At 38.6% G+C, this 22,532-nt stretch overlaps 1 protein-coding gene and 1 long non-coding RNA gene across 3 annotated transcripts; one reads left to right on the top strand and one right to left on the bottom strand.

The window, feature by feature from the left end:
• Nucleotides 1-169: 169 nt before the first annotated feature.
• On the bottom strand, nucleotides 170-16,308 carry LOC137193650 (myosin-7). Of its 2 annotated transcripts, none has more exons than XM_067604930.1 (39): nucleotides 16,224-16,308; nucleotides 16,079-16,117; nucleotides 15,644-15,856; nucleotides 15,157-15,300; nucleotides 14,826-14,982; nucleotides 14,707-14,734; nucleotides 13,667-13,772; nucleotides 13,493-13,585; nucleotides 13,354-13,417; nucleotides 13,163-13,261; nucleotides 12,963-13,066; nucleotides 12,429-12,567; nucleotides 12,175-12,293; nucleotides 11,653-11,802; nucleotides 11,366-11,536; nucleotides 10,973-11,282; nucleotides 9,295-9,368; nucleotides 8,939-9,144; nucleotides 8,493-8,616; nucleotides 8,198-8,334; nucleotides 7,836-8,091; nucleotides 7,468-7,710; nucleotides 7,178-7,354; nucleotides 6,939-7,084; nucleotides 6,733-6,823; nucleotides 6,268-6,657; nucleotides 6,022-6,148; nucleotides 5,651-5,769; nucleotides 5,358-5,554; nucleotides 4,938-5,121; nucleotides 4,253-4,418; nucleotides 4,029-4,153; nucleotides 3,619-3,927; nucleotides 3,324-3,527; nucleotides 2,910-3,206; nucleotides 2,198-2,302; nucleotides 1,854-1,949; nucleotides 1,289-1,423; nucleotides 170-294 (listed from the first exon to the last, which is right to left on the bottom strand). In XM_067604930.1, the coding sequence occupies exons 3-39, from the start codon at nucleotides 15,842-15,844 to the stop codon at nucleotides 274-276; spliced, it is 5,814 nt and encodes a 1,937-aa protein (XP_067461031.1). In that variant the 5' UTR covers nucleotides 15,845-15,856; nucleotides 16,079-16,117; nucleotides 16,224-16,308; the 3' UTR covers nucleotides 170-273. The 2 variants fall into 2 exon arrangements, with proteins under 2 accessions (XP_067461031.1, XP_067461032.1); XM_067604931.1 differs by having other exon boundaries at nucleotides 9,295-9,365.
• Nucleotides 16,309-16,446: 138 nt separating this feature from the next.
• Nucleotides 16,447-22,503, top strand: LOC137193656 (uncharacterized). Its single transcript, XR_010930867.1, has 2 exons — nucleotides 16,447-19,795; nucleotides 20,810-22,503. It is a non-coding gene; the product is annotated as an uncharacterized lncRNA (long non-coding RNA).
• Nucleotides 22,504-22,532: the final 29 nt, after the last annotated feature.

The following is a 22,532-nucleotide window of genomic DNA, read 5'->3' as shown; positions in this document are numbered from 1 at the left end:
TACTAAAATACATCTAGCAACAAGGTGATTTTTTCAGTGGTAATAAGGTGAAAGCTGGTGAATTTAACATGTTGACTTCTACATTATTTGACATTATTAGCCCTCTGCCTCTGAGATGAAATTTGATGTGGAGAACTTTACCTGCTTGAAATAAATGAGGACACTACACTGTAATTTCAATGCACTTTTGCTTTATTCTACAGAGTTACTTTGGAGACAGATGGGACTAAACCACAGGAGATCCCAAAGGTCTTAGGTGGCCGTCTGTGAGTTTCACTCCTCATCTAGCCCTTTCTGTGATGAATAATGATAAGAAAGTAGACAAAGAGAGACACATTAGTGACAGAAGACCAACAAGACTCAACACGTGTTAATCAAGGTAGTAAACCACAACTAGATTCTGGCCTGAAATGATTGCTCTTCCGTTTAAGACGTTATAGTGATTGTGATAATAATTTAACTTGAATAACATTTATTTCACTATCTGCATTTCCTTACTTTACAATGTTGGCTTGGACACATTATTTCAAAATGTGCTAGTTTAATCTTGTATTTTCAAGCCATTGTGGGTTTTTTTATTTGTTACCCCTTCCAAAATGACAAAGCCTAACTTACAGAATAATAAATCACTCATTGACCTTATCATAAAATAGATCGTTTGAAAAAAATTGTGATTCAAGCCTAATTAAAGATACATGAAGACATTTATCTTCAAACTAGATGGCTAACAAAGATGTGGGTATGTATGCCAAAACAGCCATAATGTTAACATGTTCTAGTGACTGCATGAGAGCTAATTATGGTAACTGTTCACAAATATGAAGATATCATGTTTTAACAAAAAGTGAGTGTTCCATCTAACAAAATTGTTTGGTATGTTAACTTGGAACAGTATATATTATGTAACTATCATTAATGTAATGGAATCGCCATTTTAAGGGCCGTCCTCTCCCAAAAACATTCAATCATTGTAGTTATCATTATGATGAAAATTGATGATGCCAAAAATTGATTTTCCACTAACCTACATCATATTGCACTAATTTTACTTACCAAACCCATAATGACTAACCTAATTGAAATAAAATCAATCTGCACAAAGACTCTGGTCTGATTTGTTTGGTTCCATTATGAATGATGAACGCTGTAATTATGGATTTTGCATTACAAATAAAACATGATAACATGATAATGATGATTATGATGAAAATTGTGAAAAAGTGCATTTTTGTGAAGGCAGTAGGAGAGTATATGAAGTTTTGTGTTGAAATCTAGCAGAGCCTCTTACCTTTGACCCCACATCACGGCTCTTGGCACGCAGCTTGTTGACCTGAGACTCAGCAATGTCAGCTCTCTCTTCAGCTTCATCCAGCTCATGCTGCAGTTTACGGAACTTGCTCAGATGAGTATTTGCCTGCTCCTCCTATAGGATTGAAGGAAAACACAGACCACAATATTATATTAATACAAGAGGCAATGGACCTGAGGGTGTTTACCTAAGGCCATGTGGACTATAAACCCATCTATAACCTGTCAATTGAGAAATATAAGATTTTGTCTAAAACAAGTCATGGAGGAAGTTGAGATATTTTCTGGCCAAAAGTCAAAACAGTTACTGTTTAAGTAGCATTTTAAAAAAAAATGTAATTTAATATATTGTAATGTGTGATCAGAATGTAATTTTGATCACATTACATTACATACATTGTAATTTTACATATATTGTATGTAATTTTACATACAATACATGTAAAATACATACTACATAATTTTGATCACATTCACATGCATAGAAAAGTACATTTAAATTAATGAAGAGCACACATCACAAATGAGACGCAGCCCAAACTTACAGCCTCCTCAGCTGATCTCTTGTAGGCTTTGACTTTCAGCTGCAGTTTGTCAACCAGATCCTGGAGACGTGTAACATTCTTGCGATCTTCCTCAGTCTAGATAAATCAAGGGAATAGGAAAGAGACTCACAAGTTCAATAAGAGATATTCTCTTCAATTGGCATCTTAATTTTGACCAAAAAATGAACTTTGGAAAAGAAGGTATAGCTGAACATAAAAACGTCCATGTATGAAGGGACATTTGTCAGCAGAGTATAAAGATGCCTATAAATATTATACATTGTATGAAAACACACACAGTTGTGGCTATTTGTATAGGTTATGGGTCGTTAAAAAAAAATCACCTGGTATGTGAGCTCCTTGATGCGTCTCTCATATTTACGGATTCCCTTCACTGCTTCGCTGCTCTTCTTCTGCTCCGACTCCACCTCATTCTCAAGCTCCCTCACCTGAAAACATCAGAAAAGCATTTATCATTCACTGGTTTACAAGGAGCGAATAATAACTTAAGGTCATGTGTAGTGACAAACCCCTGCAGAATTATCATCCAATTCTGTAGCGCTCCAGACCCTTTTGGCCAATTTTAGCTCATTGTTTTGGTTTTATGGCATAGTTCAGTCTCAGCTACAGTCGTAGCCCTGATAAACCCACCTGCCCATTATTAAAATACAGAAAGCAACTTCTTGTTGAAGAAAGTAGAATATCTATTAAACTAAAGGCCCTAATATTTTTTCTAGGGGTTGGTAGAGACCAAACCAAAAGCTTAAAGGCCAATGAATTGTGAACACACATGTACTGTATTTGTGAGGTGGCCAGAAACATGGCAATGGGATGATGACGTTGTTCCATGTCTGCTGGATGACTAAGTGGGCAGTGTTTACCAGCAACAAATTTATAGGGCAATAATATGTCAGTGCTACATCTGTCACCTTGTTTTGGACTTCTGCCCCTTGTGGCCAAAATGAGATAATGCAGCTTTATAAAAATAAAGTTTATGTTAGTCCTACAGATGCCTTTCCAAACAATTTGTGATATTTCTTTAGTGGAAACTCTTACTCTGGCCTCGAGCTTCTGCACTTGCTTCTTGCCTCCCTTCATGGCAATCTGTTCAGCTTCATCCAGACGGTGTTGCAGGTCTTTGATGGTTTGCTCCATGTTCTTCTTCATACGCTCCAGGTGAGCGCTGGTGTCCTGCTCTTTCTTCAGCTCCTCTGCCATCATGGCAGCATCAGTAATAGCCTTCTTGGCCTTCTCTTCAGCATTTCTGCACTCCTGCACCGCTTCCTCCACTTCAGTTTGAAGCTGGGAAGCATCAATCTCCAGTTTCTTCTTCTGGTTTATCAGGCCAGTGTTCTACATATGTTTGACATTTGAGAATATGAGAAAAGCTGTGTTAGACAGTCTTTTAGTTCTTCAATGTCCAAGAAAAGTAAGTCTGTGGTTGTGTTGCAATAAATGATGTGGGCTCACCTGTGAGTGCAGTAGCTGCACCCTCTCACTAACATCCAGCAGCTCTTGCTCAGCAAGTTTGCGGCTTCTCTCAGTTTGTTCGAGAGCAGCCCTCAATTCCTCCAATTCAGCCTGAATCAGATTGTTGCGTCTCTCAACAATTGCGATGTTCTCTTTAAGATCATCATTGGCCCGAACAGAGTCATCCAGCTGAATTTGGCAATCCTTAATGGGATGACATCAATGACATTCATGTTTATAATCAATTAGAATTTGAAATATCTTAAGAAACTGAGCCTTTGTCTTTCTAATTTACCTTCAGGTGTGCATGAACAGATTTAAGTTGTTTCTGGGCCTCAGCTGCCTGCCTGTTGGCCTGGCTTAGCTGGATCTCCATCTCATTGAGGTCTCCCTCCATTTTCTTCTTCAGACGTAGCGCCTCATTTCTGCTGCGACACTCAGCTTCAAGAGAGCTCTGCAGGGTGTCTATAGTCCTCTGCAGGTTCCTCTTGGACTGCTCCATCTCCTCATCTTTCTCAGCAAGTTTGCGTTCAATATCAGCTTTAACTTGATTGAACTCCAGCTGGGCTCTTAGAATCTTACCCTCTTCATGCTCCAGGGAGGCCTGATGGACAGGAGGGTACACAGTTATACAAAGCAGCAGACACTGTTACTCTAATATAATATAATAATACTCCTGTATTATTCATCAAAGAGGGCCTGTACCTCCGCTTCCTCAAGAGCAGACTGGATCTCACTCTTCTCCTGTTCCAGTTGTTTCCGTAATTTCTCCAGTTCATGGATGCTCTTTCCACCCTCACCGAGTTGCTCAGTGAGGTCAGAAATCTCCTCTGTGGAATGTCAAGCAGGGTGATTAAAAAAGATTCACAATTAACTTTATAAAGTATGTCTACAGAAACCTTGACACAAACTGTGGCATTAGATCTTACCCTGTAAGTTCTTGTTCTCTCTCTTCATGGTCTCCAGATGATCCAGAGATTCTTCATAGGAGTTCTTCAGTTTGAAGAGCTCAGTGCTCAGAGCCCTGGCCTCCTTCTGAGAGCTCTCCAGCTCACACTGAGACTCTTCATACTTCTGTTTCCACTCAGACAGGACCTACAATTAATAGAATAGCCAGCAATAAGTGTACATGTACCAGGTGAATGGAGAAAAGACTACAGACTGGGTGATATCATCTTGTGTAAAATATTTTTTCTATTATTGAGTGAAACTGCACATATTGTAAAAATCCACACCAACCTTTAAAAATTAACTCAGTGCTCTAGGTGTTAAATAGATGTGTTGGACAGAAGGATTACAAGTTTGTTTGTTTTTTTCTGTAGAAAAGTAAGTATGCTGGGGAGTTTATGCAGCCAGTATTCTCAGTCCATTCATCAGTCTGCAACGTGTCTTTTTTGATATGACCACCATGGGGCGCCAAAGTCCTAAATATTAAAATCCTGCACATTATGACTTTAACAACCAACAGTGGGAACTTAACCCATAGCTGCTTCAGTGGAGCTACCTTGCATTCTGTAGTTTTACTGGGCAGCTCCAAAAATGTGAAGCAGAGCGCTACTGGAAAATAGTGTCTTAAAAGGCTATAAAAGACATCAACATTGCCAAATTCTTCACCTTGTCAAAGTTTCTTTGCTTCTTGTCCAGAGCAGCAGCAGCAGCATTAGACCTCTCCACATCCACCATGAGATCTTCAATCTCATTCTGCAGTCTGTGTTTGGTCTTCTCCAGAGAAGAACATTTAGCATTCACTGCTTCAACCGCCTCCTCAGCATCCTGCAGACGCTGAGCCAGCTTTTTCCTTAAGGAACCAATCATTGAAATCATTTAATGATCCTGCATGTGTGTTTGTTGGATAAATTCTAATGACTTCAACCACTATGACTGGCTGCTCAGTCATCTAACAGACAAACTTTTTGTTCGTCTTACATTTTAGTAGGAACATAATACAAACAAAAAGCTGATCTGCTAGATGAAATAAAATGTCTCTTTAGGAGTTACAGATTAAATTATGAATTAGATCTCAAACTGTCTTACTTGGCCTCCTCCAGTTCCTCAGTCCTCTGGATGGCATCAGTTTCGTACTTAGTTCTCCACTGAGCCACCTCAGAGTTGGCCTTGGACATGCCGCGCTGCAGTTCAGCCTTGGCCTCCTGCTCCTCCTCATACTGCTCCCTGAGCAGGTCACAGTCATGACGAGAGGACTGCACTGCATGGGCCAGGGCACTCTTTGCCTGTTTTTAAAAAAATGTGTATGAATGATTAAAACTATGATATATATCAGTTAGAAATAACATGCGCATTGCTGTCACTGTGTACTGAAACTTCACCTTGGTCTCTTCTTCCAATTGTCTTTTAAGGTCTTCAATCTGTTGAGTGTAGGACATTTTTCCTCTTGTCAGTTGAGAAACCAAGGAATCCTTCTCCTCCAGCTGCCTTGAGAGCTCACCTAGTATTTTGGTCAAAGGCAACATGTTATTGTCAATGTCTTAACAAATCCTGCGTCACCCAGAAGTGAACTTTTATGAGAAATTGTGTCTATTTTTCCCACTCATTGGTTTTTCATGTTTTAAAAGCTTAAGTTTGATTATAGTGATAAAACATGTTCTGTATATGGTCCTGTCAATTAAATCAAGCAGGCAAGTAAAAAAGATAAAACAATAATATCATGCCTGGTTTTGTATTAAAGCAAAAAATATACCATTTTCCGTTTGAAGCTTTGCTTTTTGCATATTGAAGTCATTGATGCAGCGTTGAGCTTCTTCAAACTTGGACTTGTATTCATTCATCTGATCTTCCAGAGTCCTGCATGTCTTCTCCAGATTTGTCTGAATTGAAATAAATCACATCACAGAAAACATTTCTAAATGTACCCATTATATCCCAAATACCCACATATCTGTGTTGTATCAACATTAGCAAGAAATTGCTTGTCAATTTAGCCAACCTTTGTCTTCACAATATGTTCCATATTGGAGACCACATCATCCAGTTCCAGTCTGAGCTCACTCTTCTCCTTCTCCAGTTTCTGCTTGACTCTCTGCAGGTTGTCGATCTGCTCCCCCAGGTCAGCAACACTGTCAGCTTGTTTCTTCCTCAGTGTGGCAGAGGTGGCTTCATGCTGCAGAGTGGCCTCTTCAAGGTCTCTGCGGAGTTTCTGGAACTCAGCCTCCCTCTTCTTGTTCATCTCAATCTGGGCTACTGTTGCTCCACCAGCCTCCTCCAGCCTCTCACTGATCTCCTCCAGCTCTCTGGACAGGTCTGCTCTCTGCTTTTCCACCTTGGCTCTGGCAGCTCGCTCTGCCTCAAGCTCTTCCTCCAGCTCCTCAATGCGAGCCTGTTAAGGCAGAATTATTTAGTCGCTACTTATTGTTGAGGGCTTAACCAAGTTTGTATATGAGTTATTCATTACCTGAAGCTCTTTCAGTTTCTTTTGAAGTTGAATGGCAGTGGCCTGCTCATCCTCTATTTTATTATTGAGCTGGTTGAGTTCAAAGTCTTTCCTGTCAGGAAATTAGGAAGAGTTAGGTCAACTGCAAATTTATATTGTCTGTATCTGTAGAGCTTTTCTCTACTTTATGAAATATAGACATACTGTTCATATAATGGTGTGCTTACTTTTTCAGATGCTCTTCGAGCTGTTGCTTGTCATTCTCCAGGTCCATGAGGCTCTCATGGGTCAGCTTTAAGTCACCCTCCAGCTTTCTCTTTGCTCTCTCAAGATCCATGCGGATCTTCTTCTCTTGTTCCAGGGAACCTTCAAGCTGGACAAGTTCATTGCAGAAAGTCAAACCATTTTCTCCAACATGCAAGGAACAGTGATAGACCTTTTTAAACACATTCATTGAAATACATACATCATCCACTTGTTGTTCCAGCTTAGCCTTGGCCTTGGTCAGAGTATTGACTTTGTCTTCTTCACTCTGCAGGTCATCCAGCGTTTGCTGATGAGCTTCTTGTAAGGCTTTCTTTTCCTTGGTCAACTTGGCAATGATTTCATCCAGAGCAGCCATCTCCTCAACCAGGTTCTTCACCTGCAAATGGAGAAATGAGGATTATAGAAAAGTGTACTGAAGGGTTACAAACCTGTTTCCCATACATGCACTTACAGTTAAGAGAAATACAAAGAGCAGAGTAGTTGTCATACCTTGTTTTCAGTGGCATGCTTCTCTTTCTCCACTTTAGCCAGAGTTAACTCTAAGTCATCGATGTCCTTCTTTAACTCAGAACACTCGTCTTCCAGCTTCCTCTTCTTAGCAGTCAGTTCAGCATTCATCTCCTCCTCATCCTCCAGTCTCTCAGATAACTCTTTGGCTTTTGCCTCCGTCTGAATTTTGTGTTTGATCAGCCCTTCACATCTTTCCTCTGCATCAGCAAGATTATCTTGCTCCTAATTTGAAATGATAATTGAGTTAATCACACATGATAAGTCATATTACATATGATAATGTATACATTATTTTGCATATAATGATTATAATTTAAAACCATCAGGAATGCAGTCATCAAACTTACGGCCTGAACTTGCAGCTGCAGGTCATTCTTCTCTTGGAGAAGAGAGACCATTTTCTCCTCTAGTTCCTTCCTTCGAGCTTCAGACTTTGCATAAGCTTCTTTCAACTTCAGGAATTCTTCCTTCATGTTGGCCATCTCCTTTTCTGCTTCAGCAGATCTCAGCAGAGGTTTGATCTTGAAGAAGAGCTTCATCCAGGGCCAATTCTTGACCCCCATGAAGGCACGGATGTTCCACTGGATTACCAGTAGTGCATCCCTGTCAAAGATCAACCAAAGTTTTAATTACTGTACAACTAACAGCAAAATGAAATCATTACAATTACTTTTCTTTTAGCCCATTTTAAAGTCCTGATTCATCCAACCTCCTTTCAACAATCTTCTGGAATTCCACTCTTGCCAGTAGACCTCTTGATCTAGCTTGGATTCCAGTGATGATGAGTGATAAACGGTCATCTCTCATCTCTTCCAGTTGCCCAAGAAGACCAGCCTTGAAGAATACCTTCAGGAGATGTGAACATCATGTAAATATCCGCTAGCTGTTATGCATGTGTTCAACAAATGAGGGGTTACACTCTTGGGACAATGTAGCTTTAAACTGGTAAACTTTGTGTAGATCAGAAATGTGCATTGCTTTGGATTTGGCCCTTCATTAATTACCTTAGTGTGTCCAAACTTGTATTGGTTGTGGTCAATATCCAAAGACCCAAGAAGTTTCTCTGCTCCCTTCTTGCTGTCAATGAACTGACCCTCAGGAATGGCAGCAGGATTCAGGATGCGATATCTGGAAAATAAAAGATAAAATGTATTTGAGAATAATACTTGCATTTTCTTTTGGAATTATATGATTTAACACTTAATATGAGGTAACACCTCTGTTTCAAATCTCCATATAAGATCCTGTTGGGGAAGCCCTCTCTGCAGAATATGCAGGAATATCTTTTGGTAGAATAGTGTCTATTCCTCCAGCAGAGAGCAACAGACTTTGAAAATCTACGCCAAGTCACCTCGAAGCTGTGGCAGTAGTTTGTGGTTGCCCTATGTGTTACCAACAGATTTGATGTTTTTCTTTTAATATGTCTCCTATCTTTATATCTGATAAATACCTCTGTTTGAAATCTCCATAGAGGATTCTGTTGGGGAAGCCCTTTCTGCAGATCCTAATGCCTTCCAGCACACCGTTACAGCGCAGCTGGTGCATCACCAGAGGGTTCTCCATAGCCCCAGGAGTCTTGGTCTCATTGGGGATGATGCAGCGTACAAAGTGAGGGTGAGTAGACCTCAAGTTGGTCATCAGCTTGTTCAGGTTCTCCTGTGAAGTTAAGTAATTTAACAGTGTGTTTAGCAACCTATTTAGGTGATCATTGTGACTAATCTCTCAGGTATCCATTGAAAATTAAGTCTCAGTCATTGATTTCCATGTGAAGCAGCCACTCACACATATTTATGTGTTTATACCAACCCTGTGCAAAGCAGACACGGTCTGGAAGGATGAACCCTTCTTCTTGCTTCCTCCCTTACCCTTTCCACCATCTGCTAGTAAACAAGAGTGCAACTAATTAGACTGCATTAACAGACACAGGCATAAATAATTCAATCTTGCCATTGGTAATAGACATCTGTGAGTAAACTAATAAATTATAGATACTCCCAGGTTAATGCAGTACATTCAGTTTATTCAAACATGTCCTTATAATTAAATGACCCCATGGGTCGATTGCACTACGCACTCCAGAACAACCCATAGGAGGGTTTTCTAATATGCTGCCTCTATTGGCAGTAATTAGCAGGACGACATAATTTGTCTGTGCTTTCTAAAACCGTTACAAATTACTGTTATAAAATAATTATGTTTTATGGTGTGAAAAAGCTGCGGTTAAAGGGGACCTATTATGCTTTTTCTTATTTTCAGGCATATATATAATGTCACATTGTCGAATGTTCATGTCAAAAGTGGCCGATGGTAAACGTTGTCGAAGTAATTGCTGTGAGCAAAAAGAACTAGCTTTAGACTGCTTTGAACGCTAAGTTTCCAACAGTTTTTTCTACTTTCAGCCCAAGCTGATATTGGTTCATGATGGATTTCTTTGTATGGACATCTGCTCAAAGCATAGCACAAGTTCACTGCCCCACTCCGCTAACATTATGGCATTTTTCCATTGTTTTAAGGGTAGTCACCACTGAGCCATGATTCCATTATACAGCACAGCAAAGTAAAATAAGTAGTTTACCTGTTGGAGGTGTGCTGGTCATCTGCAGCTCTTCACTAAACATCATTATCATTGTGGCTGTGTCTGCTTGTACTATTCCTCCCTTCATTATTTCTAACTGATCCACTGAACAAAGAGCTCCAAATATCTCCATATATTGTTGTTCCCTTTATTTAGTCATTTAAAAGCTTTTAATTTTAAGCAATAAAGCAGGAAATGTTGGATTTGCATCAGCAGTAACTTAACACGACTCTGATATGTAAAGCTGATCGATCAGAACAGAGTGGGCTCATCGGGAGGGGGGCCTTAAAGAGACAAGAGCTCAAATGGACTGTAAAGAGACACAGTGTATACTAAGGAGGTGCATAAAGGGTCAGTAAAGATAAATAAGGAGTTTTTTGAACTGTGAATCATGCAAAGCTACTCTAGTGGAGTCCAAAAATAAAATTTAGAGCTGGAAATGAGCTTAATAGGTCCTCTTTAAGGTCTGGTTAGATTTAGGCACAAAATCCACTTCATTAGGATTAGGGAAAGATCATGGTTTGGGTTAAAATGATCACTTGAAACACGATGTGGGTTAAAGTTACTACATACTTAATATTAAGCAACTTTCATTGTCATGGCAACAGTAAATACATCACAATCGTAGTTATGGTTTTAAAAAACAGTCCCGACTCATGGTTAGAAATGTAAAGCGAACAACGATCTCCTGCAGCTAAGTCCACTTTTTGCCATCTACCTATCTAGCCATCCATCCAATTTGTCACGTTATATAGACGTAACCTGAACTGCATCACTTCTCTGGGTCAGAATTACTACAGCCACTAGATGGCATCAGTCACTCAAACAAAACTATAGGTTGTTTTTGAGGACTGAATTTACAACCTATACTATTGTTTTTCTTTGGAGTTTGGGCTGGTTTATTCTTACCTGAGTCAGTTCCAGCATAATTTGCAAAGAGGTTTGCGAGCATCTTAAGATTAGATTTCTGGTACAGTGCAACAACAGTCTCATTCAGAGGATCCTTGTTTTTCACCAGCCAGTTGTTGATATTATAATCAACAGTTCCAGCGTAGTGAACCAGGGCAAAATGAGCCTCTGGTCTCCCTTTGACAATTCTAGGCTTCTGGAAGTTGTTGGATTTTCCCAGGTGGTTGTCATAGAGTTTAGCTTTAAAGGTAGAATCACTGGCTTTGGGGAACATGCACTCCTCTTCAAGGATGGACATGATACCCATGGGCTGAGGAGACCAAAATATGAGTGGTTAGAAAAAAATTGTAATTCATCTTAATTGTGACTGAACATTACATCAGAGTCTCTCACCTTTTCAATCAGGTCAATACAGGCCTGCAAGTCCATACCAAAATCTATGAAAGTCCATTCAATGCCCTCTTTCTTGTACTCTTCCTGCTCCAGTACAAACATGTGGTGGTTGAAAAACTGTTGCAGTTTTTCATTGGTGAAGTTGATGCACAGCTGCTCAAAGGTGTTGAACTATAATGTAAAGTGGATAACAGCGTAGTCATTTTCACACTCACCTCTTTATTGTATGCATCAGAGTGAAAAAGAGGAGTTTAAATCTTTGCCTACAAATAATAGACAGAGCTCACATCAAAGATCTCAAATCCAGCGATGTCTAGTACACCAATGAAGTACTGGCGAGGCTGCTTGGTGTCCAGGGATTGGTTAATACGGACTACCATCCACAAAAACATCTTCTCATACACTGACTTAGACAGTGCACCAATAGCATAGTAGACCTAAAAAAGAAATCCAGTAAATAATCCTTCATGAAAACTCAGTGCTGTTTCCTTCAAGTTATTTTTATTTCAGCAATGGCCATTCAATTATTTACATTTTGTAATTACCCTTCTATATAGTAGTTTTCATTGCTCATGGCAGAGTGTGCCAATCCTGCCATGTATTAAAATTGTCTACCTATGCCTACCTCCAATTTTTGTTTGTTTGGCTGACAACAGATAGACCAGATGCTCTTAGGTTTCATTACTGATAAAATAACTGATCAGAGAGGGTTTGCTGTTGTATAAACCACACTTGCAGTTACCACCAGTGACCACAGGTGTCACCAAATCAACCAGGACCGAAATTCAACCCTCCACTTTCCCTCTTACCTGCTGGACATTTTGTCCCTTGGTGACCCACTCATTTCCTACTTTGACTCTTGGGTGACAGAGACCTTTGATGAGGTCAGCAGAGTTCATGCCCATCAGATAAGCTACTTTGTCAGCATCTGAGAAAATACATATATAATATGAATATATAATATAGAATATAAAATCTCCCAGTGAGTATCAAATCCTGATGAATCCTGACATGTTTTAAATCTTGTTTGTCATGTGTCAGAGCTTTAGAGAGCCTTTTTCACCTTCAGTGCCATCAGCCTCTGCCTGCTCCTCACGCTGCTTGTTCTTGAACTTCATGTTACCGTAGTGCATGATGGCACCAGTCAGCTTGTAAATGCCATTCTTCTCTTCTTGAGTGAAGCCCAGCACATCAAAGGCTTCCTGGATTGAGAATAGGGGTTTTATATTGGATATGTCATTGTATTTTTATGCTGTATCAAGGTTTACAGTGCAGAGTGACAGCAGGGTGGGACAAGATAGTATTTGCCCTCTGAGCCTCTATGATCACACATTAAACCAAAGTTGACATCTGAGAAGACATAAAATTTCAGGATCCAAAGCTGACAGCTAGATGTAAAATACCATGTAGGAAGCCAGAGCAACATCACTTGTCTGTTTTTTCCAACAACTCCCATTAACAAAACCATTACATTTCAGTAAACTCATCATGGTCTAAGTCTAGAATAGTGAAATGTGCAAATTCAACTGATACCACATATTATAACTGCTTATGTGAGCTGTTGTTTTGTAAACAGACAATATGGTCCTTTACTCACATCAGTGGCCATCAGCTCTTCAGCATCATTTATGGAGGCTACAGTTGTCTCTCCTTGGGAGATGAAGGCGTAGTCGTAGGGATTGTTGGTAATGAGCAGCATCTCTTAAAAGAAAAACAAAAATGTTTTTTATGTTAGAGATGAAGCAGCATTTCAACTTGCAGTAGTCACTGGTATAAAAATCACTTGTTTTCATTTACCAAGCAGCTCAGGTTTCTTCTGAGACAGAATCTGATAGAAGATGTGGTAATCTCTCTCAGCCTTAAGCTGAAAGGTGACACGGGACTTTTCCAGCAAATCTGTAAAGACATTTGTATTATGAAGGTCGGTAGGAAGGTGAACATTGCGATGAAGACAGCAAACCAGATGAATGTATATAATGTATACTTACATGTCTCAATATCAGCCGATGCCAGTTTTCCACTAGCAGCAAAGTGAATTCGGATGAATTTGCCCTGAGAAAAAAAATCCCACAATAAAATACTGTACAATGAGCACAAAAGGCAATTATATTACAGACAGAAACTTACAAATCTGGAAGAGTTGTCATTCCTGATGGTCTTAGCATTACCAAAGGCCTCTAAAGCTGGGTTAGCCTGGATGATTTGATCCTCAAGCGTGCCCTGAAATAGTACAACAGTGCAACATTTGTTGAAATGTATAAACACTTATACAATGTGTCTTTAAAGGAAAAAAGTAGAAACCTTCTTTTCTGCGCCTGTGTCCTTTTTTCCACTTCCAGCTGCAATGCTGGCAAAGTACTGGATGACTCTCTTGGTGTTGACAGTCTTCCCAGCACCAGACTCTCCACTGAAGACACAAATTGAATTATTTTGATAAGATGACAACTAGGCAGCATACATTCTAACCAGGTCTTGATCAGTTAACCAGAATGTAGGTAAATTGATGCTGCTGTAAATATTCAAAGTGGACAAAGATTATTGCAGTCAGTAAATGGTGATACACCTTTTCTCAAGTATACATGTAATTTCCAGAAGCTGCCACTGTGACTATCCATAATCAGATTAATAACTTATTCTTTTTAATATTAACTATAAGAGCTGAAACCATCAGTTGATTACTTGACTTGTTGATTAATCGTAAATGAATCTGCAGCAATTTGCATTATTGATTAAGTAATTTATGAAGCAAAAATGCCAAAATTCACTGGTGCCAGCTTCTCAAATGTGAACTGTAAACTCAGTACTTTTGGATTTTGTACTGTTGACCAGACAATTCATGATATTTTATAAACTAAATGATTATTCAATAAATAAATTAACTGAGAAAATAATTGGCAGATTAATTGATAATAAAAACAGTTGGTGCTTGCAGCCCTAATAATTGTACTGCATTGGCCTATTGCAGTTAGTGACATGTATTGCCAACATGGATGACTTACTTCAAACTGAACCAGACTGCATAAAAACTGTTCAAGGGGATGTTATTTCCATATTTGTTTACTTCTTTCCATTAAATCATGTTCCACAATGTACATGATTTAATGTTTATGTTCGTTGTCTATTCCAATACAGTGTGAACATGCTCAACTATTAGCCACTATAAATATTCCACATCAAATAATAAGATAAATTACTTATGTTAACTGGCATGCATCAACAAAAACTCAGAAAAACCAGCAACAATATTTTACAGGGAGCTATGTGATGCCTCTGACTATATAATTCTCATCACATTGAACCACTGAACTGCAATCACATAAAGTCATAAAAACCAAACTCACGTGATAAGAATTGACTGATTTTCTCTGTCTAAAAAAAGAAAAGAAAGGATCACTTAAAAGTACAGGCTTCCTCGGAATTTGAATTTTATGTGAGCATATGATAACTGAAGTTCAAATACCAGTTAGCATGTACTGGTAGGCATTGTCAGAGATGGAGAAGATATGAGGAGGAGCTTCAGTCCTCTTCTTTCCTCTGTAGGCAACAACCACCTCTTTGTTGTAGACTGGCAGCCACTTGTAGGGGTTGACAGTCACACAGAACAGCCCAGAGTAGGTCTGAGAAGGAGAAAGCAGGCAAACCGATGGATCATTTATATCAGGCATAATGCACTTTGGTTAATTTTGATTTGAAATATGAATGTAGACAAAAGAAAGGGAACATTTACACCATGTTTTGGGTGTATTTAGCCTTTACTTTGCTTCACATTGTTTTAAAAGCTTTCAACTCACATAGATCATCCATGCTGCATAACGCTCTTTGAGGTTAAACAGCACAGCTGGCTCATGGAGGAAGGTGAACATCGCCATGTCTTCAATTTTATCAAACTTTGGTGGGTTCTGAGGGTGTACATCACACTCCTTCACTGTGACAGTCTGAAAACAGAAATTGCAATGTTGGTCATTTTGCAAAATTACAGCGACCATTAAATATTAAGGGTGCCTTTTGTAAAATATATCAAACTGACTTTGTTACCATTTGTTACAATTATCTTTTGAAAATAAAACAAGCTTTTAATGCATGTTGTATGTATGTAGTAAGTATGTAATGCAGCGTAGTTTGGAGTACAGCAACACAATACCTCCTTGCTCAGGAATCTTTGGTTGTCTGTTGTTGCTTTGCTATGTATCACGAAAGGACAAATGTGCCTTAATCTTTTCTTTCATCACTCCTGTGTCTTAGTTAGGAAACCAGTTGCATCCAGGGCAGCTCACTGACCTTCCCTTTTTCAGTCTGAGCGGTGACTTTATCTCCCTCACGGCTGACGATGGATGCCTTCACAAACTCCTCATCATGGTCAGGAACGAAGCACTCCTTCTTCATATCAAAGATACGAGTCTGGGCCTCCAGACGCTCCTTATCTGACTTCCTCAGGTACGGGGCTGCTGCCCCAAACTCTTTCATGGCAGCGTCACCCATTTTTCACCTTTTCTACAAAAAAAAACAAACAAAAAAAAATCTCATTTACAGTTCAACCATATTATGTATTCATTTAGCTAAAGGCAAATGCAGCACAGAAAGAATGTATATGCCAATTTAGAATCTGTTGTTTATTTGATTTAATTTATCATATCATGATGGGTTTTTTTTTCTTTCCACATAAAATTTGCTGTATTTAAATCAAACACATTTTCATTTTTCAGATGCTCTTACCTTACCAATCCCTACTGAGGAGACTGAGGTGTAATGGTCCTGTAGAAAGAAGTAATGGAAAATAATGAGATAATTCTACAGTCCATGCCAGCACAGGTAATGCATCAGTGTCAAAGTGTTGCAAGCCATTGTCCTCGCACCTTACCTTGAGATAGAATGGCGACCTATTGGGTGTTTCACCATGAGTTCTCTTTATAAACGAAGCCCCTCTGCCAAATATGGAGGAGCCTTTCAGTGCCCAGGAATGTTATTGTGTCTGACATGGGTTGGGGGTACATGAAGGGAGGGGGTTAATGAGTGGCGGAGAGCAATATAGAAATCAGCAGGTCAGAGTCTTATCAGTGATGGGGTCTCCTGACGAGGCCATATTAGGAGCTCCAGAGCAGTGATTAATCATAGGTATCCTCAAGCAGCCAGGGGAACACGACTCAATCTTTAAATAGACACGGGGAGGAATTCTTTTCTCATCATCCCTTAAGTGTGCTTCTGTTACAGGAACAATGCATGTTGTATTAAACAGAAGCATCCTTACTTAGGACATGCAAGACTGATGCTGTTCAAAACTGTTCAAATGTGTTTAAACATTATATGATTTTAAATAGATGTTGTAAATGTAGTCATATGCTGAATTTTAGGATGTCCAATTTCTAATTTTACTTTAAGTATTCATTGGTAAAACCATTTTTCTTTTCTTTTTTATCAGGCAGGTCAATCAAATATCACATAAATCACAATCAGTGATGTAATAGTAAAAAAAAATGTGGACAAACAGGTGTTATTTATCATTGAACAAATGCCAATATAAACAAAAAATAAAGAAAACTGAATATATATATATATATATATAATTAAAAATAAAAATTAAAAACAATTAAAGCAAGTAGAGGCATACAAAAAAATAGATATGACTAAAATCCAGAGGTTAAATTGAAAGTTATGTTTCTGTTTTATTATAAATGTGCTAAATAATTTCAAAATCATCAAACTCTACTTAAATATATTTTTGCATTTACAAAAGATATAATGTTAAAAAAATAAATTAGTTAAGATCAAGAAAGACAGTATAATCAAGGCTTTTTCACGTAGCACCAGAAAAAAACATCTCAAAAGGATAAATTCACATTCTTTGCATGGTTTACAATAATACAGTTATTTCCATAAATGTAAACTACTAGTCTTGTTGTGTAAACACAAAGGAAGATGCAGAAAATATATGGGGATATATTTTAGAGAAGTATGCCATGAATGGGTCTCAATTACACAGAGGGCTTAAGTAAAGTCACAGTGAGGCATGGGTAACATATTGTGTTTAGTTATCATAGACTGGAGTTTGTGGTAATATAAACAGCCACCAGATACCAAGTGGGTCGGTCTAAATAAAGAACATTAGTCTGTGCGATTATCCAGGCGACAAGTGCGAGGCAATACAGACAGAGGTCTGCCACAGGTGACATGCTTGAGATTCACTGAAAGGCAGTAATGATGACACACAATAGAGGGTTGTGCCTGCATGACGTGCGCCAATGTGATGCCAAGGTCACTGTGGAAGCCTTCTCCCATTATCAAGCAGCAGCTTGTGAAAGCTGGCCCCTCAGTTACAATCCTGTTGACATGGCATTGTGTCTTTGAGGACAAAGATAACTGTGTGAAATTCCTGCTGAGAACCCTGCACTGATTGAGAAGAACAGCCACAGAGGCTTTCAGGATCCTGCCTTTGCCTGCATCAAGGATAGCTGCAGCAGATGATGGCCTCACACTGAGTTCTGCCTCCCATAAATATACTGAGAGTGACAGGTATATCCCACAGCCCATCAAATTTTTATGTCCCATTTAAAATGCCTCTCCTCTGTGGAGTCTGAGTCTAAGCTGAGCTGCTTCAGCTTTATTGCAGGTTTTACTTCCAGTCTTAATTCTAATATCTTTGAAATCTACTTCATCAACAGTTATTGACGTTTTGCTCCAAAAACAAGCATAAACCCACCAACCACTCACCCTTAGGTGCTATTCATAAAGCTTACTGATTTGTGTTGCATGTACCTTTTGTTTTTTCAGTTTTTTTGACTTGGCCCACTATGTAATCACATGTAATGATTTCTAACTTATAAAACTGAACTAACAATTTATACAACATACATTGTAATTACGTATAGAAACTGTAATGCACAGCCAGTCACTAGCACCAATAATCACAGCCCCTTCAAAGGTTAAGAGATAAAAAGAGGGTCAACAGCTGCTGACAAGTGCTGAGATTATTTCCATTCTGATAACTTCCCCAGACCTGTTACTGACAGCCGGCGTCAGGGTGCCAAATGGAAGTGAGAGATTCCATGCCTCTGCTAAAGACCGAGTGAAGATAACACTGACCTCATAGATCAAACTTCTACTCATTGAAGGAAACATGATTTAGATTTATGTCATGACAAATGTACATTCTCATCTCACATATGAAGTAAAATATAAACTGGGGAAAGTTATTCAAATTCAGCATTTAGCAACATATCTGGGCCCTCACAGCGGACACCTATTGTTGGTCATCATACAGTATCAGCAACTTAGAGACTTCAAAATCTTATTTTGTGTTTTGAGTGTTTTATTTTTTATATTGTGTTCTGCCTTTATATTTTCCTTTCCTTTAAATATTGCGTGCTCTTTTGTGTCTGTTTTACCTCCTTTTTACTGTCTTTTGTAAAGCACTTTTTGAGAAGGGAATGAAATACATAAATATAGTTAATTATTATAATTTTAGTCCTGATACAGTATTTTAACTTGATCTTGTGTAGATCAGGGGATTGAGTACAGAAGTACAACTGACAGTTAAAGTAGCTTTTCTGGGCGGGGTTCACTAATGCAATTAACTGTACTGAATAATTACTGTATGCACCTATAGTAGGTATGTATGGTTGATCCCAATTAAATTTGTAAGCTGTAAAATTTGTCCCATCTTTAAGTGGTTATTGTCGAACCAAATATGACTTTGAGGGGTTACATCATCCTCTCTGGATTTTCTGTTGATGAATCTCTGGTGCTCTTTTCTTAGTGTGTTCAACCATTCTGGTGCTCATTGTTGCTCATTGTTGCTCATTGTTATAGGCAAAACTTTACCTATTCCAAATTATCACTGTTGCTTCTGCTGGATATTTCATATGTATTTTGTTTTGTGCAGCAGAGGAATGTCTACTGCAGGGAGCAGCAGGTGTAAAAGCTTTTATGAAATGGCTTTAAACTAAATCTCTGTTGTGTTCATCAGTCATCAGTCAGTGACAGTGACATTTTTATATGACAGTGTCAAAGATGATTAATTTTAACTCCTGAGGTGTGACCATATGCATCATACAGTATAGTGCGTTAAAGGTGGTCTAATTATAGAGGCGGCATACTGCTCCATCTTTGGTCAATTATCTTATTCACTTGAGCACAGGCTCAGATATCCTGTTAATCATGCTGATAATCCTCAACACATACTGTTCTGTACATGGTGTACCTCTTTATGGAGAGGTGTGAGTTTGTTTTCATTCGCTCAAAGATACCTGCTTGTCCACTCAGGGAGTTAAGGACATGACATGTAATAAGAGAAGGTGACAGGACTCCCTGAATTTCACATAAAGGGAGTCTGGGGCCTCCCTCTCCTCCATCCTCCTGCCTCGAATCATTATTTATTCTCCACCAGCAACAATGACTGAGACATGACACCAGCACCAAGGAAAAAGCTCTAGACAGGTAAGGATAGCACTTTTAGTCGTTGGCATAAAAGAACATTGATTCTATACCACTACAAACTACTTAAAGTGAAACTACTCAATACCTCTACTCAACACCCTACTTTGATTTGTAATACTGTGAATCTTAGAACTAATCTCATATCATCGACATATTGCAAAATGTATAAATTGACTTCATTAAAAACATCGAAATTTGATTCAGTTTACCATGTTTAATTTAATGTAAATGTACCGTGAAATGGAGAAGGCATTCCAGTTGAATTTATTTTTGTTGTGTGGCTTTATTGTAGTAAATGAACTACATATTTGATTATTGACTTTGAGATCCTCCCTTGCCATTTTAGAGAAAAAAAAGCAGACTTGAGCTGGGATTCACTGACCAGCTGTAAGTGATTATACACTGTGTTATGGAAGGCCTGAGAGTGAGCACTGGTTTATTGTTGACCTTGAGGCCCGGGCTCTTAGGCTTTCTTTAACTCTATTTTAAGAACAAGAGATTTGTTTTATCTCTCTCTATTTAAGCCATTCCCTCACCTCAACTCTCCAAATTTCAGGCCCTCTGTCACCATACATCATTGGTCCCCTGGGTTTTCCTGTTCAGGCCTACCTCTTCTCTTCCTTCCTTCCTCACTCCTGAACTGATGTCTGACAGACATCGTAATTGACCTCAAAACACTGTAGACTCTACAACACTAAAATGTATCTTAAAGAATGCTCCACTGATTTAGCATTTCAATCTGATAACACTGTCGGACAATGACCAGTTTAGATAAAAAAATCTATGTAACAGAACCAGAGGTATCTTTTTTATTCCACACATTGTTCTTCCTTGTCAGAACCTGGTACCTACATTACCCACACTACAGTTCAGTCAGGGGATTCGGGTGTGTTATGCCAGTAGTAGCTAATGTCGCCTGGAGCTGCTAGCCTCAAGCAGAGATGAGAAGCTACAGAGGTCTGGTAATCATTTCTCACTTCTCTCATCATTGCTCATTTCTTTCTAACTCCACAGATTTTTTTCATTTTCAAACTTGTAGTCTTCAGCTCCAACCGACTCTGATTGATCTGATTCCTGGGAGCCACATTTCCTCCAGCAGCTGGAAGAGAGTGGAAAGACCTCTGAACAAGTGTGATGACGTATCTACTAGGACTCTTTTAGCCAAACACTCTCCATGAGGCTGAGCTTCATATCCTCCATTGAGATTCACAATATTTTGTCCAGACTTCCTCTGGAATGCAACTCTTAGTGTCCCTACATCTACATAGAACATTTTTGTTCTATGTAGATGGTACTTGCAATTTTAACCTCCTGGAGTCCCCTATATAGGCTTGAAATAACTTTAAGCCCAGAATCTGCCCTAATAAAATAATAAAAAATAAATATTTTCAATAAGTTGTTTTCAAACACCTTTTGACCCTCCAACATAGGACCATTTATGTGAGGATGTACCTGAAAAAAATCAGTAACAATTAGCCCATCCCGTGTAGCTCACATCCAATCTGCTCGGGATAAAGTCAAGGTCATGAGAGCACCAACTCAGAATCTTTATCTGTTTAAGCAGGCCACCCCTAGAGACAATATTTACCCATATTTTCAGAGATAAGTTGATCCACTTATTACCTGTTACCTATTTTTAGGTTACCTATTACCTATTACCTTCATTAGGTTTTTAATAAGTCTTTTATCGCCTAACTGTGCCTGAATTGGAACTTCCCCGGACATGTTCTCTTCAGTTTCTTTCCATCTTGGTAATCAGAATTGCACCAACAAAACAAGTTCCTCATTTGGGCCGATATATAATAGTCCTTTAGGCAGGGAAAGAGTTTGAAATCCTTGTTTTTTTCCCTTGCCAGATGTACCATGATATCAATTTATCCCATTTGTTGAACTGTTTATCAGTTATTTCAATTGGAACAAGTACAATACCCTAGGCAAGACATTCATTTTCACTGACTCAGTTTGAGACTCAAAACTTAATATTGGAATTAAATTTCATCTCTTTATGTACTCCTTTATTTTCTGACTTAAAGGGTTAAAATTTAAGCCTTACAAAGTTGTTGATTCTTTTAGGATGTTTATTCCTAGATATCGCACATAATCCAAATCCCAATCTTTTTGGATGTTGGAGCTTGTGTTCCGGCAAGGCCTGTAATTGAAACTTAGTATTTGGGTCTTGGAATGTTCAATTTATAGCCTGACACAGAACTAAAAATATCAGAATGAATTTGAAATAGTTTAAAAAATGAACTCTCTGGGTTTCACAGGTAGATTAAAATGTCATCCACGAATAAAGAAATTTTATGTTCTTGACCTAGCATTTTCATACCTGTAATATTATTATCCTGAGTGATCCCCTGACTTAACGCTTCAATAAATATTGCAAACAGTGATAGCCTTATTGGACAGCCCTGTCTGGTCCCTCTCTCCAGGCTGAAGGAGTTTGATATGGCTCCATTTATTTTCATTCTTGTCATTGGGCTATAACACAGTGTTTGAATAGTTTTAATAAAAGTCTGATGAAATCCAAATTTCTGTAATACTTAATATTGAAAATAATTCCAAGTTGATCCGATCAAAAGCTTTTCCAGCATCAAGTCCCAATAATACTGACTGGAGTTTGTTTTCCACTATATGTTCAATCACATGTAGTGTACGGAAAATGTTATCTTGTGTCTGCCTTTGCTGAATAAAACCTGTCTGATCTAGACTTAATATCTGGGGGAGGATTTTTTCA

Source organism: Thunnus thynnus, chromosome 12 (assembly GCF_963924715.1).
Source record: "Thunnus thynnus chromosome 12, fThuThy2.1, whole genome shotgun sequence".
In the NCBI taxonomy this organism is placed as follows: domain Eukaryota; kingdom Metazoa; phylum Chordata; class Actinopteri; order Scombriformes; family Scombridae; genus Thunnus; species Thunnus thynnus.
Note: the sequence above shows the minus strand (reverse complement) of the source record. Positions and strands in the feature narration are given on the sequence as shown.

What these genes read in the sequence shown, in the direction of transcription:
- LOC137193650 (XM_067604930.1), bottom strand. Translation starts at nt 15,844, where the DNA reads ATGGGTGACGCTGCCATGAAAGAGTTTGGGGCAGCAGCCCCGTACCTG. An exon ending in TTATGCTGGAACTGACTCAG is followed by an intron (nt 9,369 to 10,972) that starts GTAAGAATAAAC and finishes CTTGTTTACTAG; the next exon opens with CAGATGGTGGAAAGGGTAAG. An exon ending in AGCAAAGAAACTTTGACAAG is followed by an intron (nt 4,419 to 4,937) that starts GTGAAGAATTTG and finishes TATTAATTGTAG; the next exon opens with GTCCTGTCTGAGTGGAAACA.